We start from the raw sequence: 19,728 nt of genomic DNA on the forward strand, positions 1-19,728 counted from the left end.
GATTGTGGAAACGTTTTAAATTTAGCTGAGAAATGTATGTGCATTTGACATCTTTGTCTTTGTCACAAAAATACATCTTTGTCTCATCTCTCATTTTCTACAGTACAATTTCTAAATACAGCACATGTTGTATAAGGCAGGCCTTAGGTTAATATACAAACTAATAAAAGGTATTACGTTATTAATTAATCATTATAAAACAAAATATGAACTATATATATAAAAATATTAATAGAATATTATATATATTATATAATATATAAGAATATTAAATATTGTTAATATTCTGTTTTATAATGATTAATTAATAATGTCAACTTGTTGGAGTTGGAGGTCCCCAGAATAACAAAGATGACGTCCTCATTTCCAGAGAGGCCAGGTACCCACCTGCTCTATAAAAATGTGCCACATGCACTGTATATAATGAATGAGTGAGCTGACTGAAGAGTGACATAAACAGAAAAAGATAGAGGGATGTGGTTAATTCTGCATATTTGTTTTTGTTTGCTCCTGTCTTGTAATTATATCTCTGTAGTTTTGATGGCCAGTCCGGGTACCTGTAAGCTACAAGGACACTTCAAGCTGAATGGGATGAGCCAGGATGGAGACGTTCTCATTGGTGGTCTCTTTGAGGTTCAGTACCTCAAAGCATTTGCAGAGCTGAGCTTTAGAACAGAGCCAAAACTACCACACTGTGAGCTGTGAGTCAGGACCATACACACTGAAGAAAACCTAATATAACTGGCAATAACTGGAAAATATATATATATATTTTTTATGTCAATGTTAATCTAAAATGTCAATGATAATCTAATGATAATCTAGTATAAGCAACTGATATCATATTACATGATGGGTTACAGGACTATCATTCATTGTGTGTGTGTGTGTGTGTGTAATGTATAATGTATGCATATGTGTTCCATAAAGATATTTTGTAAATTTCCTACTGCAAATATATCAAAACGTAATTTTTGATTAGTAATATGCATTGCTAAGTACATAATTTTGACAAATTTAAAAGGCGATTTTCTCAATATTTAGATTTTTTGGACCCCCAGATTCCAGATTTTCAAATAGTTCTATTTCAGCCAAATATTGTCCTATCCTAACAAACCATACATCAATGGAAAGTTTATTTATTCAGCTTTTAGTATGTATATTCATAATCTGATGTATAAATCTCAATTGACTGGTTTTGTGGTCCAGGGACACACACACATATATATATTACTGTAGTTAATGATCTGATTTCATTTGTATTGTCTTCTCCAGCTTCTATATGACAAGCTTCCAGCAGGCACTAACAATGGTTTTTGCTATCAGTGAGATTAATAACAATCCCAGCCTGCTGCCTAACATCACACTTGGTTACCAAATCTATGACAACTGTTTAAGGCTTGGAGTGGCATTCCGTGGTGCTACAGCTCTGGTTAGTGGGACAGATGAGACCGTCTCTGACCTCAACTGCAAAGGCCCACCACCAGTGATTGGAATTATAGGTGATCCAGGTTCTACTCATTCTATTGCAATTTCCAGTGTCCTGGGGCTGTTTCGACTGCCTATGGTAAGATATACCTTTTTTTAAACTGCATATCCTTCCATCCCTTCTGCAACCTTTTTTGGTTTCACTTTATTTTGATGGTCACTTTAACTAATTCTGTTGTCTATAAGTAACATTGCACCTATATATACTGACTCTCATTAGAGTGTTAGTAGAGTATTAGTAGACTGGTAGGGTTAGGCTTAGAATAAGTTGACATGTACTTGCAAAATTACTTCTAGTCAGTAGTATATCTGTTGAGATGCCATCACAATAAAGAGTTAACAGATATTAATCAGACAGTCTACTAATATTCTAATTAGAGTTTGTTGACGTGTGCAAAGTTACTTATTGTAGACAGAATATACAAAAGGAACCATCAAAATAAAGTGTTACCCCTTTTTTGTTATTAATTGTTTTAATAAAACTATATTTGGATATATACTATGTTGTAATCACATGTTCAGTAATAATAGCTGAACAATTTTTTGAATTATCACAAATTTATTTCTTCCAAACAATAAATAAATAAAGTTGACACAATGGCTTTAGCACTGATGGCGTTAGGTTAATCTTTCTCGCATCTGTCTTTCTCTGCTCTCCATTCTCCTAATTAGATTAGCTACTATGCCACCTGCTCCTGTTTGAGTGACAGGAAAAAGTATCCCTCTTTCTTCAGAACAATCCCCAGTGATGCCTTCCAGGTGCGGGCTATGATTCAGATTTTGAGGCATTTTGGATGGACATGGGTTGGTCTGCTTTACAGTGATGATGATTATGGAATCAATGCTGCTCAGTCCTTCCACCAGGATGTGCAGCAGTATGGAGGGTGTGTGGCCTTCTCTGAGATACTGCCCAATGATAACAACCACAAGGAAATACAACGCATAGTTGGAGTCATTCAGGGCTCAACAGCAAATGTGGTGGTTGTATTTTCGACCTCAAGCTATTTGTTGCCCGTAGTTGATGAGATGCTGTTGAAAAATGTTACAGGCATACAATGGATTGCTAGTGAGGCTTGGGCCACCTCACCTGTGCTTCTTGCTCGACAATTTAAGTCTGTCTTAGGGGGTACGCTGGGTATTGCCATCCGACGAGGAGAAATTCAGGGGCTTGGAAACTTTCTGCTACGCCTTCGTCCTGACAAAAAATCACAAAACAATATGGTGAGAATCTTCTGGGAGAACATGTTTGGCTGCAGTTTTGACACTGAAGGCAGAGAGGGGGGGGAAATATGTTCAGGGCAAGAGGACCTGAGCAACACAGACACAGCATACACTGATGTATCAGAGCTGAGGGCCTCTTACAATGTCTACAAAGCAGTTTATGCCCTGGCACATGCACTTCATGGCCTGATGAAGTGTGAGGAGGGTAGTGGACCATTTGGTGGGAACAGATGTGGCGATAAAACCAACTTGAAACCCTGGCAGGTAAGAACCACAGTTAAAGTGAAGATTATCTCCAGGCATATAGAAGAGCTGAATGTCGAAAAGCAAAATATATGCTGTGCTCTATATTAATTCAAATTTCAGATAAACATAACTGTCCTGTCCATAAACTGTACAGCTGGTTCACTACCTACAGCAAGTGAACTTCACCACAGGCTTTGGGGATCATGTGTCATTTGATAAGAATGGAGATGCTCTGGCCATCTATGATGTACTGAACTGGCAGCCGAGCTCTGATGGATCAGTAGATGTGCGCACAGTTGGTGTGGTAAATGAAGGGGCAGCAACAGGAAAGATGCTGACACTCGATGAGGAAGCGATATACTGGAACTTTGAAACAAACAAAGTACTTATCATTTTATCTTAAATGCCATATTTTGTGCAAATTACTATTTAAATATTTAAAATAAAACAATGAAGTGTGAATAAATAACAATGCATTGTATTCCCAAGACCATCAGATCATGCAAACACAGTAGAGAAATATCAGTGCTTGCATGAATAACAACAGCTGTTGTCTCTTTCAGCCCCAACGGTCTGTGTGCAGTGAGAGCTGCCCCCCAGGCACCAGACGAGCCAAAAAGCAGGGCCTTCCAGTGTGCTGTTTTGACTGCCTGCCATGTGCAGATGGAGAGATTTCTAACACAACAGGTGAGAAATAGTAAAAGGTATCCTTGAAAATTATGCTCTGAAAATAAAGCAATAGAATTTAACTATAACCATTAAACCACTTTTTTGTGTGTCTTTTATCTTTTTTCTGTTTCTTTCCCATGCACAGATGCTACTGAGTGCATAGCATGTCCAAATGATTTCTGGTCCAACCCAGTAAAAGATCACTGCATCCCCAAAGAAGTGGAGTTTCTGTCCTATGGGGACCCTCTAGGCATCTCTCTGACCACTGTGGCCCTACTTGGCACCTGCTTCTGTGCTCTTGTGATAGTCATCTTTGCTCATTACCGCAAAACTCCTGTAGTACGTTCAAACAATTCAGAACTCAGCTTCCTGTTGCTGTTGTCATTGAAACTGTGTTTCCTGTGCGTGCTGCTGTTCATTGGCCAGCCGCAGTTGTGGACATGTCAGTTAAGACATGCTGTGTTTGGCATAAGCTTTGTCCTGTGTGTCTCCAGCATCCTGGTCAAGACTATGGTAGTAATAGCTGTGTTCAAGTCATCTCGACCAGAAGGTAAAGGTGCAATGAAATGGTTTGGAGCAGCTCAACAAAGATGCACAGTTCTAATCCTAACAGCCCTCCAAGTTGTGATATGTGCAGTCTGGCTATCAACTGCCTCACCAACACCTCATAAAAACAGCCAATATATCAGGTCTATTATAGTCTATGAATGTGCTATTGGCTCAGTGGCTGGGTTTTCTATGCTGCTGGGATACATTGGACTTTTGGCAGCAGTAAGCTTCCTGTTAGCCTTCCTGGCAAGAAACCTTCCAGATAATTTTAATGAAGCAAAGTTCATCACGTTTAGCATGTTGATCTTCTGTGCTGTGTGGATTGCATTTGTTCCAGCATATGTGAGCTCACCAGGAAAATATGCTGTGGCTGTAGAGATATTTGCCATCCTGGCTTCAAGTTTTGGATTACTGGTGGCTATATTTGCCCCAAAGTGCTATATCATTATATTACACCCAGAAAGAAACACTAAAAAAGCCATAATGGGCAGAGGTACACAAAATAAATAGATTTACATGCTGTGAAAATCTCCAACTGATATGCATATCTCTGATAGCGTCTTTGTTTTACTTGAAAAAAAAAACAGAATAAACAATACACATTACAAACAATCACAAGCAAATTATTGCGTTCATTTTTAAATATGCAAATTAATAATTTTGAGATTGATTGTAGAATATTTCATAAATTCACTGATTTCAATTTACATAGATACATAAATGAATGAATGAATAGATAGATAGATATATAATATGAATCATATGTAATAGCCAGGGCCAGCTAAAAGCTTATTATTTATTAGATACAAATACTCTAGTAACTAATGTAATAAAACGAGAGTACAACATTTACAGTCATGCATAGATTTTCATTCATATGACATGACTTCTAAGCTTTACATTTTTCTTGGTGCAGACCAAAAGAGCACATGCACCATGAATATACAAACCCGATTCCAAAAAAGTTGGGACACTGTACAAATTGTGAATAAAAACAGAATGCAATGATGTGGAAGTTTCAAATTTCAATATTTTATTCAGAATACAACATAGATGACATATCAAATGTTTAAACTGAGAAAATGTATAATTTTAAGGGAAAAATAAGTTTATTTTAAATTTCATGGCATCAACACATCTCAAAAAAGTTGGGACAAGGCCATGTTTACCACTGTGTGGCATCCCCTTTTCTTTTTATAACAGTCTGCAAACGTCTGGGGACTGAGGAGACAAGTTGCTCAAGTTTAGGAATAGGAATGTTGTCCCATTCTTGTCTAATACAGGCTTCTAGTTGCTCAACTGTCTTAGGTCTTCTTTGTCGCAACTTCCTCTTTATGATGCGCCAAATGTTTTCTATGGGTGAAAGATCTGGACTGCAGGCTGGCCATTTCAGTACCCGGATCCTCCTTCTACGCAGCCATGATGTTGTAATTGATGCAGTATGTGGTCTGGCATTGTCATGTTGGAAAATGCAAGGTCTTCCCTGAAAGAGACAACGTCTGGATGGGAGCATATGTTGTTCTAGAACTTGGATATACCTTTCAGCATTGATGGTGCCTTTCCAGATGTGTAAGCTTCCCATGCCACACGCACTCATGCCACCCCATACCATCAGAGATGCAGGCTTCTGAACTGAGCGCTGATAACAACTTGGGTTGTCCTTGTCCTCTTTCGTCTGGATGACATGGCGTCCCAATTTTCCAAAAAGAACTTCAAATTTGGATTCGTCTGACCACAGAACAGTTTTCCACTTTGCCACAGTCCATTTTAAATAAGCCTTGGCCCAGAGAAAACGCCTGCGCTTCTGGATCATGTTTAGATATGGCTTCTTATTTGACCTATAGAGTTTTAGCCGGCAACGGCGAATGGCACGGTGGATTGTGTTCACCGACAATGTTTTCTGGAAGTATTCCTGAGCCCATGTTGTGATTTCCATTACAGTAGCATTCCTGTATGTGATGCAGTGCCGTCTAAGGGCCCGAAGATCACGGGCATCCAGTATGGTTTTCCGGCCTTGACCCTTACGCACAGAGATTATTCTAGATTCTCTGAATCTTTGGATGATATTATGCACTGTAGATGATGATAACTTCAAACTCTTTGCAATTTTTCTCTGAGAAACTCCTTTCTGATATTGCTCCACTATTTTTCGCCGCAGCATTGGGGGAATTGGTGATCCTCTTGCCATCTTGACTTCTGAGAGACACTGCCACTCTGAGATGCTCTTTTTATACCCAATCATGTTGCCAATTGACCTAATAAGTTGCAAATTGGTCCTCCAGCTGTTCCTTATATGTACATTTAACTTTTCCGGCCTCTTATTGCTACCTGTCCCAACTTTTTTGGAATGTGTAGCTCTCATGAAATCCAAAATGAGCCAATATTTGGCATGACATTTCAAAATGTCTCACTTTCAACATTTGATATGTTATCTATATTCTATTGTGAATAAAATATACGTTTATGAGATTTGTAAATTATTGCATTCCTTTTTTATTCGTAATTTGTACAGTGTCCCAACTTTTTTGGAATCGGGTTTGTATTATATGTATCTTCCAGTGCCCCTTTAAATTTAACTAAAGGCTGTATGCTATACGTAGAAGTTTTCATATGGTTATCCAGGGTGACTCTAACACAAGGTCAGAACATTGCTGATAAAAGCCTAATATATATAATTAATACTGGATGCTGGACTCAGCTGAAACTACTTCAGTAAGATGGGGTGATGCGCTGACAATCTACAATCTCAGGAGACTTTGACACAGAATTACAGATGCTACACAGCAAGATGCAAACCTCTGACCAGCACCAAAAATAGAAAGGCAAGATTAGAGTTTTGAAAAAAAAAGCACAAAGGTGAGCCAGAAGAGTTTTGGAACTGTGCTTATGGACCGATGAGACAAAGATGAAACTTTATCTAAGTGATGGGAAAGCAAAAATGTGGAGAAAAAAAGGGAACTGCAAATTATCCCAAGCATACAGCCTCATCTGTCAAGCATGGTGGAGGTGGTGTCATGGCATGGGCATGCATGGCTGCCTCTGGATTTAAATCCGATTAAACATGAATTTCACCAGCTGGAGAGGAGAGTAAAGACAGAACCCCAAAACAAGTAACAATTGGAATTGGCTGCATTAAAGGCTGGGAAAAGTATTTCAAAGGATGAGACCAAGAGTCTGGTGATGTCTATGGGTCAGAAACTCACTGCTGTGATTGTGCGCAAGGGATCTGCAACTAAATAATAGCTTTTAATCTTTTATATCTGCCTTATGTTCAACTGTCCCAATACTTATGCTCACATCAATGAGTGGGATGGACTCTAAAAGTGCTTTTCTTTTTATTTGGTAAAATATATATGTGTTGAAACGGCTAATAATAAAATGTGACATTCGGTAGTTTTGTCTTATATTCATATTTTAATCATATTTGCAAATGTCTTGACTCCACAGCCAACAGAGAAATTTTGTCTTTACCGTTCCAATACTTATAGAGGGCACTGTATATACTGTAAATAATTAACATTGTTGAGCAAACACAAATTCAATTCAATTCAATATCTAAGAATATACTGCCATCTAGAGGGAAATCTAGAAAGGTAGGAATACACCTGTCTAATTGTGTCTGATCTATCTACAATATGATATGTAAAATGGAAAAAACAGAGGTTGACTACCATTAGTCAACAGTTGTATGAGCTCATCGGTAATGCAATGACAGCAAAGACTAAAACAATTGGCATATTTAAGTTGCTATTCATCAAACTATAATTTAAATATAAAAGGTATCTCCTGATTTCCTGGGAGATCCACTTGGCACCAAGCAACACCCACACAGTCTTTGTTATAAATATCTAACTGGCCCTCATGTGGGTAGACGTAGATAGATAGAGATGTGGATCACTCTTAAAATCTGCTTATATCTGTCCCTTAACTGTATCTCAGCTTCAGTCCTTAGTTCAGGCATCTGTCAGCTCCAGGGACACTTCAAGTTGAACGGGATGTTCCAGGATGGAGATCTTATAATTGGAGGCCTGTTTGAAGTTCATTTCCTCACAGTGTTCCCAGAGCTGAGCTTCAGAAAAGAGCCAGAACCTCCATACTGTCAGCAGTGAGTCAACGACAATGACACCTATAAAAGATAAAATGAAGAAAACTAAAGGAAAATGCTGTTTGAATGTTTTGTAATTAATAATTTCCTTTATTTTTTTTTAATTTTTTTTCTGTTTTTAGAAATTATTTGCTTAGTTGCTTAATTTAAAGCAGCTTTTTGTCAGACAGCTGCATCAAAATCAGTTTCTGTAAATTCAGTTAAGAGTATATAATTTACCTAAGGATGATTTCAAAAAAAAGAAAACCTATAATATGATATATTTTCTTGATTTTTATAGGTTTGATATGGCAAGTTTCCAGCAGGCTCAGACTATGGTCTTTGCAATAGATGAGATCAATAAGAATCCAAACCTGCTTCCTAACATCACTCTTGGTTACCATCTTTATGACAATTGTGTAAAGTTGGGAGTGGCATTCAGAGCTGCCACAGCTCTGGTTAGTGGGACAGAGGAGTCCTTCTCCAACGTAAACTGTGCCGGCCCACCACCAGTGATTGCTGTTGTGGGGGATCCTGGATCTACTCACTCAATTGCAATCTCCAGTGTACTGGGGCTGTTTAGAGTGCCTATGGTAAGTGTGAATATATATATTTTTTTAATATTAATAATAATAATAACTGTAAAATGTGTACAGTTACAATTTTATTATTGTTTGATTTTAAATTTAATTTTAATATGTAACTCTATAAAGACTGCATATAATATTTCTTTCTCAACTGCATGTGTGAGAAATCTCATAATGCACAAAAAAGTTATTTGTTGCTCATCTATGTCTCTTCTATAAGGTTAGCTACTTTGCAACTTGCTCCTGTTTGAGTGACAGGAAAAAGTACCCCTCTTTCTTCAGAACGATCCCTAGTGATGCTTTTCAGGTTCGGGCTATGGTTCAGATCTTAAAGCATTTTGGATGGACCTGGGTTGGTCTGCTTTACAGTGATGATGACTATGGCATCCATGCCTCTCAGTCATTCCACCAAGATGTGCAGCTATTTGGAGGGTGTGTTGACTTTTCTGAAATGCTACCTCGTGATAATAACCGTAGAGATATTCAGAATATATTGGCAGTGATTCAGGCCTCTACAGCTAGAGTGGTGGTGGTATTCTCCACAGAAGCCTACTTGTTACCATTGATGGATGAGGTGGTATTGCAAAATGTAACAGGCAGGCAGTGGATTGCAAGTGAAGCTTGGGCCACCTCACCGGTCTTTCACACTCAGCGTCTCCTGCCCTTTCTGGGGGGTACACTGGGCATCGCTATCAGGCGTGGAGAGATCCAGGGACTTCGTGAATTCCTGTATTACGTTCGTCCTGACAGCAATCCAAGGAACAATATGATAAGAATCTTCTGGGAGAACATGTTTGGGTGCGATTTTGAGACTAGAGGCAGAAAGATAGAGGTGGAGCGGGAAAGAAAGGTGTGTACAGGGCAAGAAGATCTGAACAGCACAGACACACCATACACTGATGTATCAGAGCTGAGGGCCTCTTATAATGCATATAAAGCAGTTTATGCCCTGGCACATGCGCTTCATGACCTGATGCAGTGTGAGGAGGGGAGAGGACCATTCAGTGGGAACAAATGTGCTGATATAATCAATCTTCAGCCCTGGCAGGTACAGAAAAAAATTTAAATAAAATCTACATTTATTCACAATATAGAAATACATATCACACCTGTCCTGTCTGTAACCTGTACAGGTAGTCCATTACCTACAGAAAGTGAACTTCACCACACGTTTTGGGGATCATGTGTCATTTGATGATAATGGAGATGCTCTGGCCATCTATGATGTGATGAACTGGCAGCCAAATTCAGATGGTGCGATAAGGGTCAGCACAGTTGGTATGGTGAATGAAGGGGCTACAGAAGGGAGGGTGCTCACACTGGATGAGGATGCAATATTCTGGAATTTTGAAAGCAAAAAAGTAAATATTTTAATTTAATCCTTTCAAAACTGCAGGTATATTGTAGCATATATTCATACTTGATTTGGATTTGGTTATTATGAAGTATGCACTGAATCAAAACACACACACACACACACACACACACAGGTTGCCATGGGGACATTATATAGACAATTATTTTTATACTATACAGCTGCACTTTTTAAACGTAAACCTACCCCTCACAAAAACCTATAAGCTGTTTTCCTCATGGGAACCAATAAAATGTCACCACAAGGTAAAAAATGTGTGGTATTACAACCCTTGTGGGGACAAACACACTACTAATAAGAATGACAACAGATGTTGTACCCCTTAGCCCCCACATTCTGTGTGCAGTGAGAGCTGCCCCCCTGGCACCAGAAGAGCCAGGAAAAAAGGCCTTCCTATCTGCTGTTTTGACTGCCTGCGATGTGGAGATGGAGAGATTTCTAATACAACAGGTAGAAATATATTCCAAAATTGTAATATAACATGAAAGATAATTTTTTCTTAAGCCCCTGGGGTCTGAGGGTGTTTTGGGGCCTGGAGAAGTTTCGACATGCCCTGACATTTGTGCTTTTTTCAGGTGCTTATAAAAATATAAATGGCTAAAGTCTAATAACACTGTAAACAGCACAAACTGGGCTACAATAATATGTTAGCAGCATTTATGTACATGATTGTGCTTTTGAGAAAGCAATTTTTATGCGTGGTTAGTGAAAAACAAAAATTTTGAAGTCACTGAAATAAGGCCATAAAACACATACAGAACAATTAAACTTTGTATTATCACAGATGCTGTTGAGTGCACACCATGTCCAGATGAGTTCTGGTCCAATCCACATAAAGATCAGTGTGTCCCGAAAGAAATAGAGTTTCTATCCTATGAGGAACCTCTGGGAATTTCTCTGACCACTGCTTCCCTACTCGGCTCATGCTTCTGTGCTCTTGTGATGGTCATCTTCTCTCATCATCGTAACACTCCTGTAGTACGCGCCAACAATTCAGAGCTCAGCTTCCTGTTGCTGTTGTCACTCAAACTGTGTTTTCTGTGTGTCCTGCTGTTCATTGGTCGGCCGCAGTTATGGACGTGTCAGTTAAGACACGCTGCATTTGGCATAAGCTTTGTCTTGTGCGTCTCCAGCATCCTGGTCAAGACTATGGTGGTAATAGCCGTGTTTAAGTCATCCCGGCCTGAAGGTAAAAATGCAATTAAATGGTTTGGAGCAGCTCAACAAAGAGGCACAGTCATGGCACTAACTGCCCTCCAGGTTGTGATTTGCACAGTCTGGTTAACTACTGCATCCCCAACACCCTATAAAAACAGTCAGTATATTACCTCTAAAATAGTTTATGAATGTGCTGTTGGTTCAGTGGCTGGTTTTTCTGTGCTGTTGGGATACATTGGCCTCCTGGCAGCAGTAAGTTTCCTGTTAGCCTTCCTGGCAAGAAACCTTCCAGATAATTTTAATGAAGCTAAATTCATTACATTCAGTATGCTGATCTTCTGTGCTGTGTGGATTGCATTTGTTCCAGCATATGTGAGCTCACCAGGGAAATATGCAGTGGCTGTGGAAATTTTTGCCATTTTAGCTTCTAGTTTTGGATTACTGGTGGCCATTTTTGCCCCAAAGTGCTACATCATTCTTTTACATCCAGAGAGAAACACTAAAAAAGCCATCATGGGAAGAGCCACTCAAAAAAAATAGCTTGACAACATGACATGTTCACAAATAAAAATAAATAAACCTTTGAACTCTGTTAATTATATTTTAGTATTCAGTCTGTTTCTTCTGCTTGTATAAATATTTACAAGCCTATTTATTGACAATTTTGTATATGATTATTTAGCAATATATGCCTGATTATGTAGCATTCTGTATTTGTCAGAAATAAATAAGAAGGTCCTTTCTGGCAATTACCTCAAATTGTACTCACTGCAGAGTGAAATGACTTCCAGCTCCACCTCTCTGGATCTAATGGGGTGGAGGGATAGAGTTGTGGGTAGGGTTAGGGTGTGGTTGGATATTCTATTAGGCACAAATTACATTCAGCTAAATGTAATACACACATTTGTATCCACCCATTTGCTCTGCAGTGGTGGTCTTGCTTTTCATTGGCCACATTTAGACCCAAACTTTTTGCGATCTGATTGCTCAAGCCATATTTGTAGATACTTAAAAAGCATGGGACCACATTTGTAACGTAAACACTAATACTTCCTAGAAAGCATTAAATAATCTACTTACCTATCTCTGCCAAAACAGTACCTTTAGCAGTGAAATGGTTTTGTAATTTTTTTTTGTCATTATCTACAACAACTAGAACTCATTAGTATGGGGAAGAAATGCTTTAGGCCAGCGTTTCCCAATACCAGTCCTCGCAAAAAGAGACATGAGAGAGACTACAACGCTAAGAGAAACATGTCAAATATGCAGAGTGGGGGCTGGGGGTTTGGGTGCGAGGACTGGAATTGGGAACCACTGTTTTAGACTACAAAAGCAAAAAAAAAAAAAAAACTGTTGGTTACAGGTATCACTTGTGAGTTAGTGAAGTAGACTCCATTGACCTGCCCACAGAGACAGATCTACAGGGTGTTTTGAGAGCCAAACATGTTAAAAACGTCTCAGGTTACGTATGTAACCATGGTTCCCTGAAGGGAACGAGAGCTGCGTCCGAAGACACTATGGGGAACGCCATCAGCGTGACCATGCTCTGAATATCCTGTGCAATCAGTCCGAAGGAGGGCGAGGCGTCACGGGCGGGGTAACGCCACGACCAGGAAGTATATAAGCACGTGCGGCGGAGCTGGCGTCAGCTTCCAGTCATGAAGCAAGCGCTGGCAGGGATGCCGGAAGTCTGGCCACGAGACGCAGCTCTCGTTCCCTTCAGGGAACCATGGTTACATATGTAACCTGAGATATTCCCTTCCAGAAACTTCGAGCTGCGTCCGAAGACGCTATGGGGAACGATATACCAACGCCGCCAGACTGACAAGTCCCTGCCTGATGTCAGGACGAAAGGACGGAGGAGCCTGGAGAGGGCGAGGGTGCACAATGGTGCCCCTGGCCTATGAGAGGAGATCCCTCCTGACGGGCACTTCCACGGAGTGCCGTCGAAGAGAGAAATCAGGTCCGAGAACCATACTCGGCCCGGCCAGAACGGCGCTACCAACGGTAGACTGACCTCGTCCCGGCGCACTCTCGCCAGAACTCCCGGGAGCAGAGCGATCGGGGGGAGAGATGTACAGATGTACAGACGAGGCCTCAGCCAGGTCTGTACCATAGCATCCAGTCCCGGAGGAGCTGGAGAGGCTACAAGAACCAGAGGGGAACCTCTCGAGTCGCAAAGAGGTCCACCCGTGCCTGGCCAAAAACTCTCCAAATCTGCTTCACCACCATTCCCCGGGCCTCGACCCCCGTCTCGAGAGGACGTCTGCTCCCACATTGAGATACCCAGGAATATGCACAGCTCTAAGTGATAGGAGCTTGCCCTGGGACCACACAAGGATCTGGTGTACCAGCTTCTACAAGGGGTGCGACCGCAGACCTCCTTGGTGGTTGATGTAAGAGACCACGGCCGTGCTGTCGGTGCGGACCAGCATGTGGTGATCTCTCAGGTCCAGGAGGAAGTGCTTGAGCGCACGAAACACAGCTAGGATCTCTAGCTGGTTGATATGCCACGTCAGGTGGCGACCACTCCACAGACTGCGGGCAGGGTGGCCACTCATGACCGCACCCCAACCGGTGAGGGAGGCGTCCGTCGCAAGCGAGACGCGGCGACAAGGAGCTCCCAGCACCGGGCCCTGGGACAAGAACCAAGGATCCCTCCACATGTCTAAGGCATGGACAGCGGCGTGACACTTTGACAGCGCGGAGCGAGTCTCCCTTCAGGGAGACCCCCTTGGTCTTGAGCCACCACTGTAGGGGCCTCATGTACAGCGGGCCGAACGGATCACGTTGGATGCAGCTGCCATGAGCCCAAGCAGCCTCTGAAACTGCTTGACAGTGAATGGCTGGCCTTCTCGCACTCTCTTGACTGCCGTGAGGATCGGCTCGATCCGAGCAGGGGATAACCGCGCCTGCATCGTGGTCGAATCCCACACCACGCCTAGATAAGTGGTTCTCTGAGCTGGAGAAAGCACACTTTCCCTGGCATTTAGTCTTAACCCCAAGTCTTTCACGTGGGCGAGAACAACATCTCGATGCCGAATCGCCAACCGCTCTGATTGAGCGAGGATCAATCAATCGTCGATATAATTGAGTATGCGGATGCCCTGCAGTCGCAACGGGACCAGTGCCGCATCCACACACTTGGGACGAAAATGTGATATCCATTCGCTATGGTTTGCAGGACCCAAGGAGACACATTCGGTAGTCGCTGCCAGGCTGCCAGACGATCTACTAAGGGAATCAGTCTCTCGAGACTGACCTCTGGTGTCAGAGAAACGGCCAGAACGCTGCCTCGATGCGGCGCACTGGAAGGAGACGCGCGATCTGGCGGCTGAGGCGAGTGCCTCAGGCCCGCTGTAATCACAGGCGGAAAAACCTGAGGGAGATACTCGCTGGGACCCGCTGCGCCCTGGAACAAAGTCAGGGTTGGTAGACAGGTCCCCGGAGGGCACCGAGGGGAGCCGGTCACCGAGTACCGCGGTGTAAGCCGCTCCGCCCCAGTAGGGGTCGCCCTCCGCAGTCCTGGGGCTCGCCCGACAAGACAGCCCTCTTTGGAACAATGAAGTACCGGCTGTAGAAGCCGGTGTGAGTTCATGAGAAGGAACCAACTCGATGGCTTCCTTCCTCAGCAAAATATCGACTTCTTGTTCCAAAACCAGAGCCTGCTCGGGGCGGACCTCAGTCACAACAACCCCGTTGAGCGGCGGCGGTGGCACGCCGAGCGGTTTGCAGGACCCAGCAAGACACATTCGCCAGTCGCTGCCAGACTGCCAAATGATCTACTAGGGGAATCAGTCCCTCAAGACTTACCTCTGGTGTAATAGAAGCGGCCAGACCGCTGTCTCGATGCGGCGCACCGGAAGGAGACGCGCGATCCGGCGGCTGAGGCGAGTCTCTCAGGCCCGCTGTATTCACAGGCGGAAAAACCTGAGAGAAATACTCGCTGGGACCCGTTGCGCCCTGGAACAACGGCAGGGTTGGCAGAGAAGTCCCTGAAAGGCACTGAAGTGAGACGGTCACCGTGTACCGCAGTGTAAGCCGCTCCACCCCAGTAGGGGTCGCCCTCCACAGTCCTGGGGCTCGCCCGTCAGGACCTTTTGCGCGAGGAGCTGGTATGCGGATGACAGCAGCCACCTGAGTTAGAGAGCGTGCATACCCTCAGCCACCTGAGTTAGAGAGCGCGCATACCCTCTGCCCATCAAAGATGTTGTAAGCAGAGCAGGAGCCTTCAAAGACGATGCCATAGAGGGAGACAGATAGCTCACAAGCCTCTGCACAACCCACGGCACCGCCCCGTACCCGCGCTCACAAATTGTCGCTATCCACTATACAATTGCATTTTAGTATTACAATATATTGTGTCACGATATATTGTTATACCCCTGCATGTTTTGAATGTTGAACAATTGTATCAATATATATGTATATTCTATATCCCGCGATCCAACCGAGGATAAGAGGTACGGAGAATGGATCAGTTTTTATAGGGAAAGACTGCCTAGTTAAATGTTTAGCCATGTCATCTCTGATTTTTTAACTAATCAATCATGTTAACAACTTTACAGCACTTGTTGTGAATTTCACTGACACTGTACTAGGGTTGCTTTGTGAAAATCTAAATCTAAATGGTTAATTATAGATCTAGTTAGACAGAAACTCACCTGTTCCCCACTCATATTGGTCTGAAAAGGTAAAGAGGTGTTTCAGGTCTCGGGAGACTAGCGTAAATTGACCAACAGCGCCATCTGCTGTTTTGGAAAAGAAAGTTGCTCAATTGCACATGTGAGAAAATCTGCCCGCACACGTGTGAGAAAATCAGCCTCATAAAAAGGCAAATGAGTCTCACAGTTGTAACACACAATACATATATTTGTCCATACCTCTGCATTTTCTCTCAAAGAGTTTTGTATTTGAAAATCACTTTGCGTTTGTTTGAAAGTCTAGTTTTTCTTTGCAATGCAGATTGTGTTCATTTGCAAAACACTGGATTTGTTTGATAAATATTGGCACAAAAATCGCTCCATAGAAACGCGGCTTCCGAACACAGAGAGCGGGCGCTGGATCTGATGATCCATGTGCGAGCCCCACGAGTGCAGCTGCCGCTCTGCCTCGGCAAAAGCGGGACCAGCACCGTGAGGAACACTCGCAAAGGCTCCCTCCTCGAAGAGAGCCCTCTGTACAACAGTACAGTGCGCAGCGAGAGCTGCTCACAGTGCAGGCAATCAGCTCCCTCGAGAGCCGCTGCCGCATGCTCCGCACACCGGCAGACCACAGATTGTGTGTGTGTCCCCACTCGTGATGCAGGGACTAACACACAACCTGAAACGCGATCTGGGATCGCCCATCATCTTGGCCTTGGATTTAGGCATCTTTTAGGACAGACAACACTAAATAAGACTCACAAGACAAAAATCGGACTGACAACACACAGAGCGCTTGCTGAATGACAAAAAGCTGACGCCGGCTCCGCCGCACGTGCTTATATGGGCCATTCTACAGAATTGGTGCAAACTGCTGTCCCTCATCCAAAAAACACATTTGAAAAGCATTTAATTATTAAAATCTTAGATGTTTACTAAGACCCTTCAATTATCTATTGAAACCCACAATAATATTTAAGATATCAGCAAGCATATAAAATCATCATTTATGGGCTACTTTCAATTAGGAGGTGGCTGTCCCAAACCCTAACCCCTAAATTTCAACTTGTGAAAATGATATTGAAATTTTTTTCCAAAAATATATATATATATATATATTAAATGAAGTTAAAAAAAATATTTATTTTATATTTTATTTTTAAATCACGAAACTTTATCTAAAAAAACGTGTCCTGCATTTTCATGTCACTACCAAAACAGTGAATGTTGTAGTCCATTGGCTGAGACTGATTTTAACCACACCCCTACATTTTTGATCAGGAAATATTCCTGTCCTTCTCTCTAATGTGCTATATGGTGAGTAGATTTGATCCCATCATTTTGAGGTAAATGTGTTCTAAAGTCTAAAAATCTGTGTGTAACTTTAAGGAATGTCACTACCAAACTCATTTTTTCTGCTATTGAGAAAACTTTTTTAGATGTTATTCCATAAAATTTAGTTGTTATATGTGTTCAACTGTTCTGACCAGTGATTGCTAACCATGTGCTGATTAGCATCTTCGAGCTAGGCTCAAAAGTATCTAAAATTGTCACTACCAAAACAATCACAACCGAAACATGTCTTGGAAGTTTCGGTTGTGACATTATATTGTTTTGGTAGTGACAAAAGGGAACACATAATCCTTTATTTGGAGGAATAAACTACATTTTAGTACAGTTATGCAAATAATTACTACTGTAGTATGTTTTAGTAGTGTTTTGAATGAATGAATGAATGATGCATTTATATAGCGCATTTATTGTGTATTGCCGTACACCCAAAGCGCTTTACAATCATGTGGGGGTCTCTCCTCAACCACCACCAGTGTGCAGCATCCACTTGGATGATGCGACTGCAGCCACAGTACAACGGCGCCAGTTTTAGTGTTTTAGTATGCAAGATTCTGTTAAAATTCTGTAATGTGATGAGGTTACAATTACTTAAGGTTGCAGTCCATGATACTAGCTTAGGTGTAAGGTTGTTGTCAGTAATGTTAATTTCTATGATTAACTTGACAGGGAGAATGACATAAAACACCAACATGCCTAAAAAAAATAGAAAAACTACAGCAGAGAGACAGAGAGAATACAAACAAAGGTTGAGGGAAGACCCAGTGAAGTACGAGGAATACTTAAGAAAGAGAAAGAAATAAGAAACAAAGGGAAGAAGGAAAGTTGAAGAGTATCAGTGAATTATCTGACAGGGAGCAAAGACATGTCAGAAAAGCATGGAGGAAAAGACAGAAAAGACACAGGATGATGGTGAAAATACAAAAAAGGTGGAGACATTTTGCAGGGCTTCCACACCACCTAGCACTTCCAGTGAGGGTAATCAGACACCAGTGCACATACACACTGGGGGGAAAGGGAGAAAACGAGCAAAAATCAGTAACTATAGAAAATGTCAGAAGTTAGAACAGAAGATCAAAGAAATCCAGAGGAGAGAAGACAAATATAGAAAGCGATATCAAAGGTTGAGGCAGAAGTTGACACGAGACCAATGTTCTCCAAGGTCGAAGACTCAGAAGGATTTAAAGAAGCACAGACTTCCCAAACAAGTCAGAAAGACTCTTCTTTTTCACAACACACTTATACACCAAATACAGGATAAATACAAGTCATATTAAAAAATATTATAAATAAAATATTATTAAAATTATAATCTTTATTGATTTAACCTGTAAAAATATTATTTAAAAATAGAAAAAATATATATTTATAAGGTAGCTGTAAACAAAATCTTAATAGGTCATTATAAGCCTTCTTAATAAATTATTTAATATTGTGTTTCGGTAGTGACAAATTTGGGGAGAAGGAAAATATTCCAGCATTTTCTGAAAATACAATATGAGAATTAACTGCACAATTACTAGAAAAGTGTACCTTGGATATTATACAATTTGCATACATGCAAAATTTGTGGGAAAAAACAAAAAAATTTCAAGATGTTTCCAACTCTGACTTTGCACCAATTATGTAGAATGGCCCATATACTTCCTGGTCGTGGCGTCACCCCGCCCGTGACGCCTCGCCCTCCTTCGGACTGATTGCACAGGATATTCAGAGCATGGTCACGCTGTTGGCGTTCCCCATAGTGTCTTCGGACGCAGCTCGAAGTTCCTGGAAGGGAACACCAGAATATGTCAATGCTTATACACCAAACGGGGCAGTTAGGGCCATGACTGTGCATCATGGGCAGCATGCCAAATTATAACACTAGCGCATTGGGTGTCTCAAGTCCTAGCTCGTGGACCTTTCCTAATCACAGCCCCTCATCATCATCATCATCACCACCACCACCACCTCTCTCTCTCTGTCTCTGTCTCTCTCTTTGCCACTTTACTTCCTATCAAGAATCTACACTGTCTTCTCAAAAATGGCTCAAATAAATCTTTAAAAACTAGTTTTTATTTTAATAAACTTGTCATGTATAACTTAACAAATAATTAATATAATTAAATGTTTTGTTAAATGTTTTGAGGCCATTTTAGTTTTACTGTTGTACAATAAATCAATTTCTAACTGTTAAATCTGGGACCTGAAGCAATACAGTATCACGGCATCCTACTGGTAGGATGTGATAGAGTGGAAATATATAACAAAGTGTTAAGGTGTAAGCAATAAAGGTGTATGAGTGTCATCTAGAGGGCATTTTGAGAAGACATTGAAAATATGTGGTCTCAATAAGTCAATCTCTGTGAGAAAGTA

The 19,728-nt window shown here is 41.6% G+C and overlaps 2 protein-coding genes across 2 annotated transcripts; both read left to right on the forward strand.

Annotated features, from left to right (window-relative positions):
- Positions 1 to 474: 474 nt before the first annotated feature.
- LOC306843135 (extracellular calcium-sensing receptor-like) lies at positions 475 to 4,683 on the forward strand (the record flags this gene model as incomplete). The annotated part of the gene is made up of 6 exons (XM_079374426.1): positions 475 to 701; positions 1,276 to 1,567; positions 2,161 to 2,973; positions 3,110 to 3,337; positions 3,519 to 3,642; positions 3,770 to 4,683. The coding sequence occupies 6 exons, from the start codon at positions 475 to 477 to the stop codon at positions 4,681 to 4,683; spliced, it is 2,598 nt and encodes an 865-aa protein (XP_079230552.1).
- A 3,377-nt stretch (positions 4,684 to 8,060) lies between these two features.
- LOC306843133 (extracellular calcium-sensing receptor-like) lies at positions 8,061 to 11,917 on the forward strand (the record flags this gene model as incomplete). The annotated part of the gene is made up of 6 exons (XM_079374424.1): positions 8,061 to 8,278; positions 8,559 to 8,850; positions 9,065 to 9,892; positions 9,978 to 10,205; positions 10,546 to 10,669; positions 11,004 to 11,917. 6 exons carry the CDS (start codon positions 8,061 to 8,063, stop codon positions 11,915 to 11,917), a joined length of 2,604 nt encoding a protein of 867 aa, XP_079230550.1.
- Between the last annotated feature and the right edge of the window lie 7,811 nt (positions 11,918 to 19,728).

The sequence above is a fragment of the Barbus barbus genome (genome assembly GCF_936440315.1).
Source record: "Barbus barbus genome assembly, chromosome: 23".
NCBI lineage: Eukaryota > Metazoa > Chordata > Actinopteri > Cypriniformes > Cyprinidae > Barbus > Barbus barbus.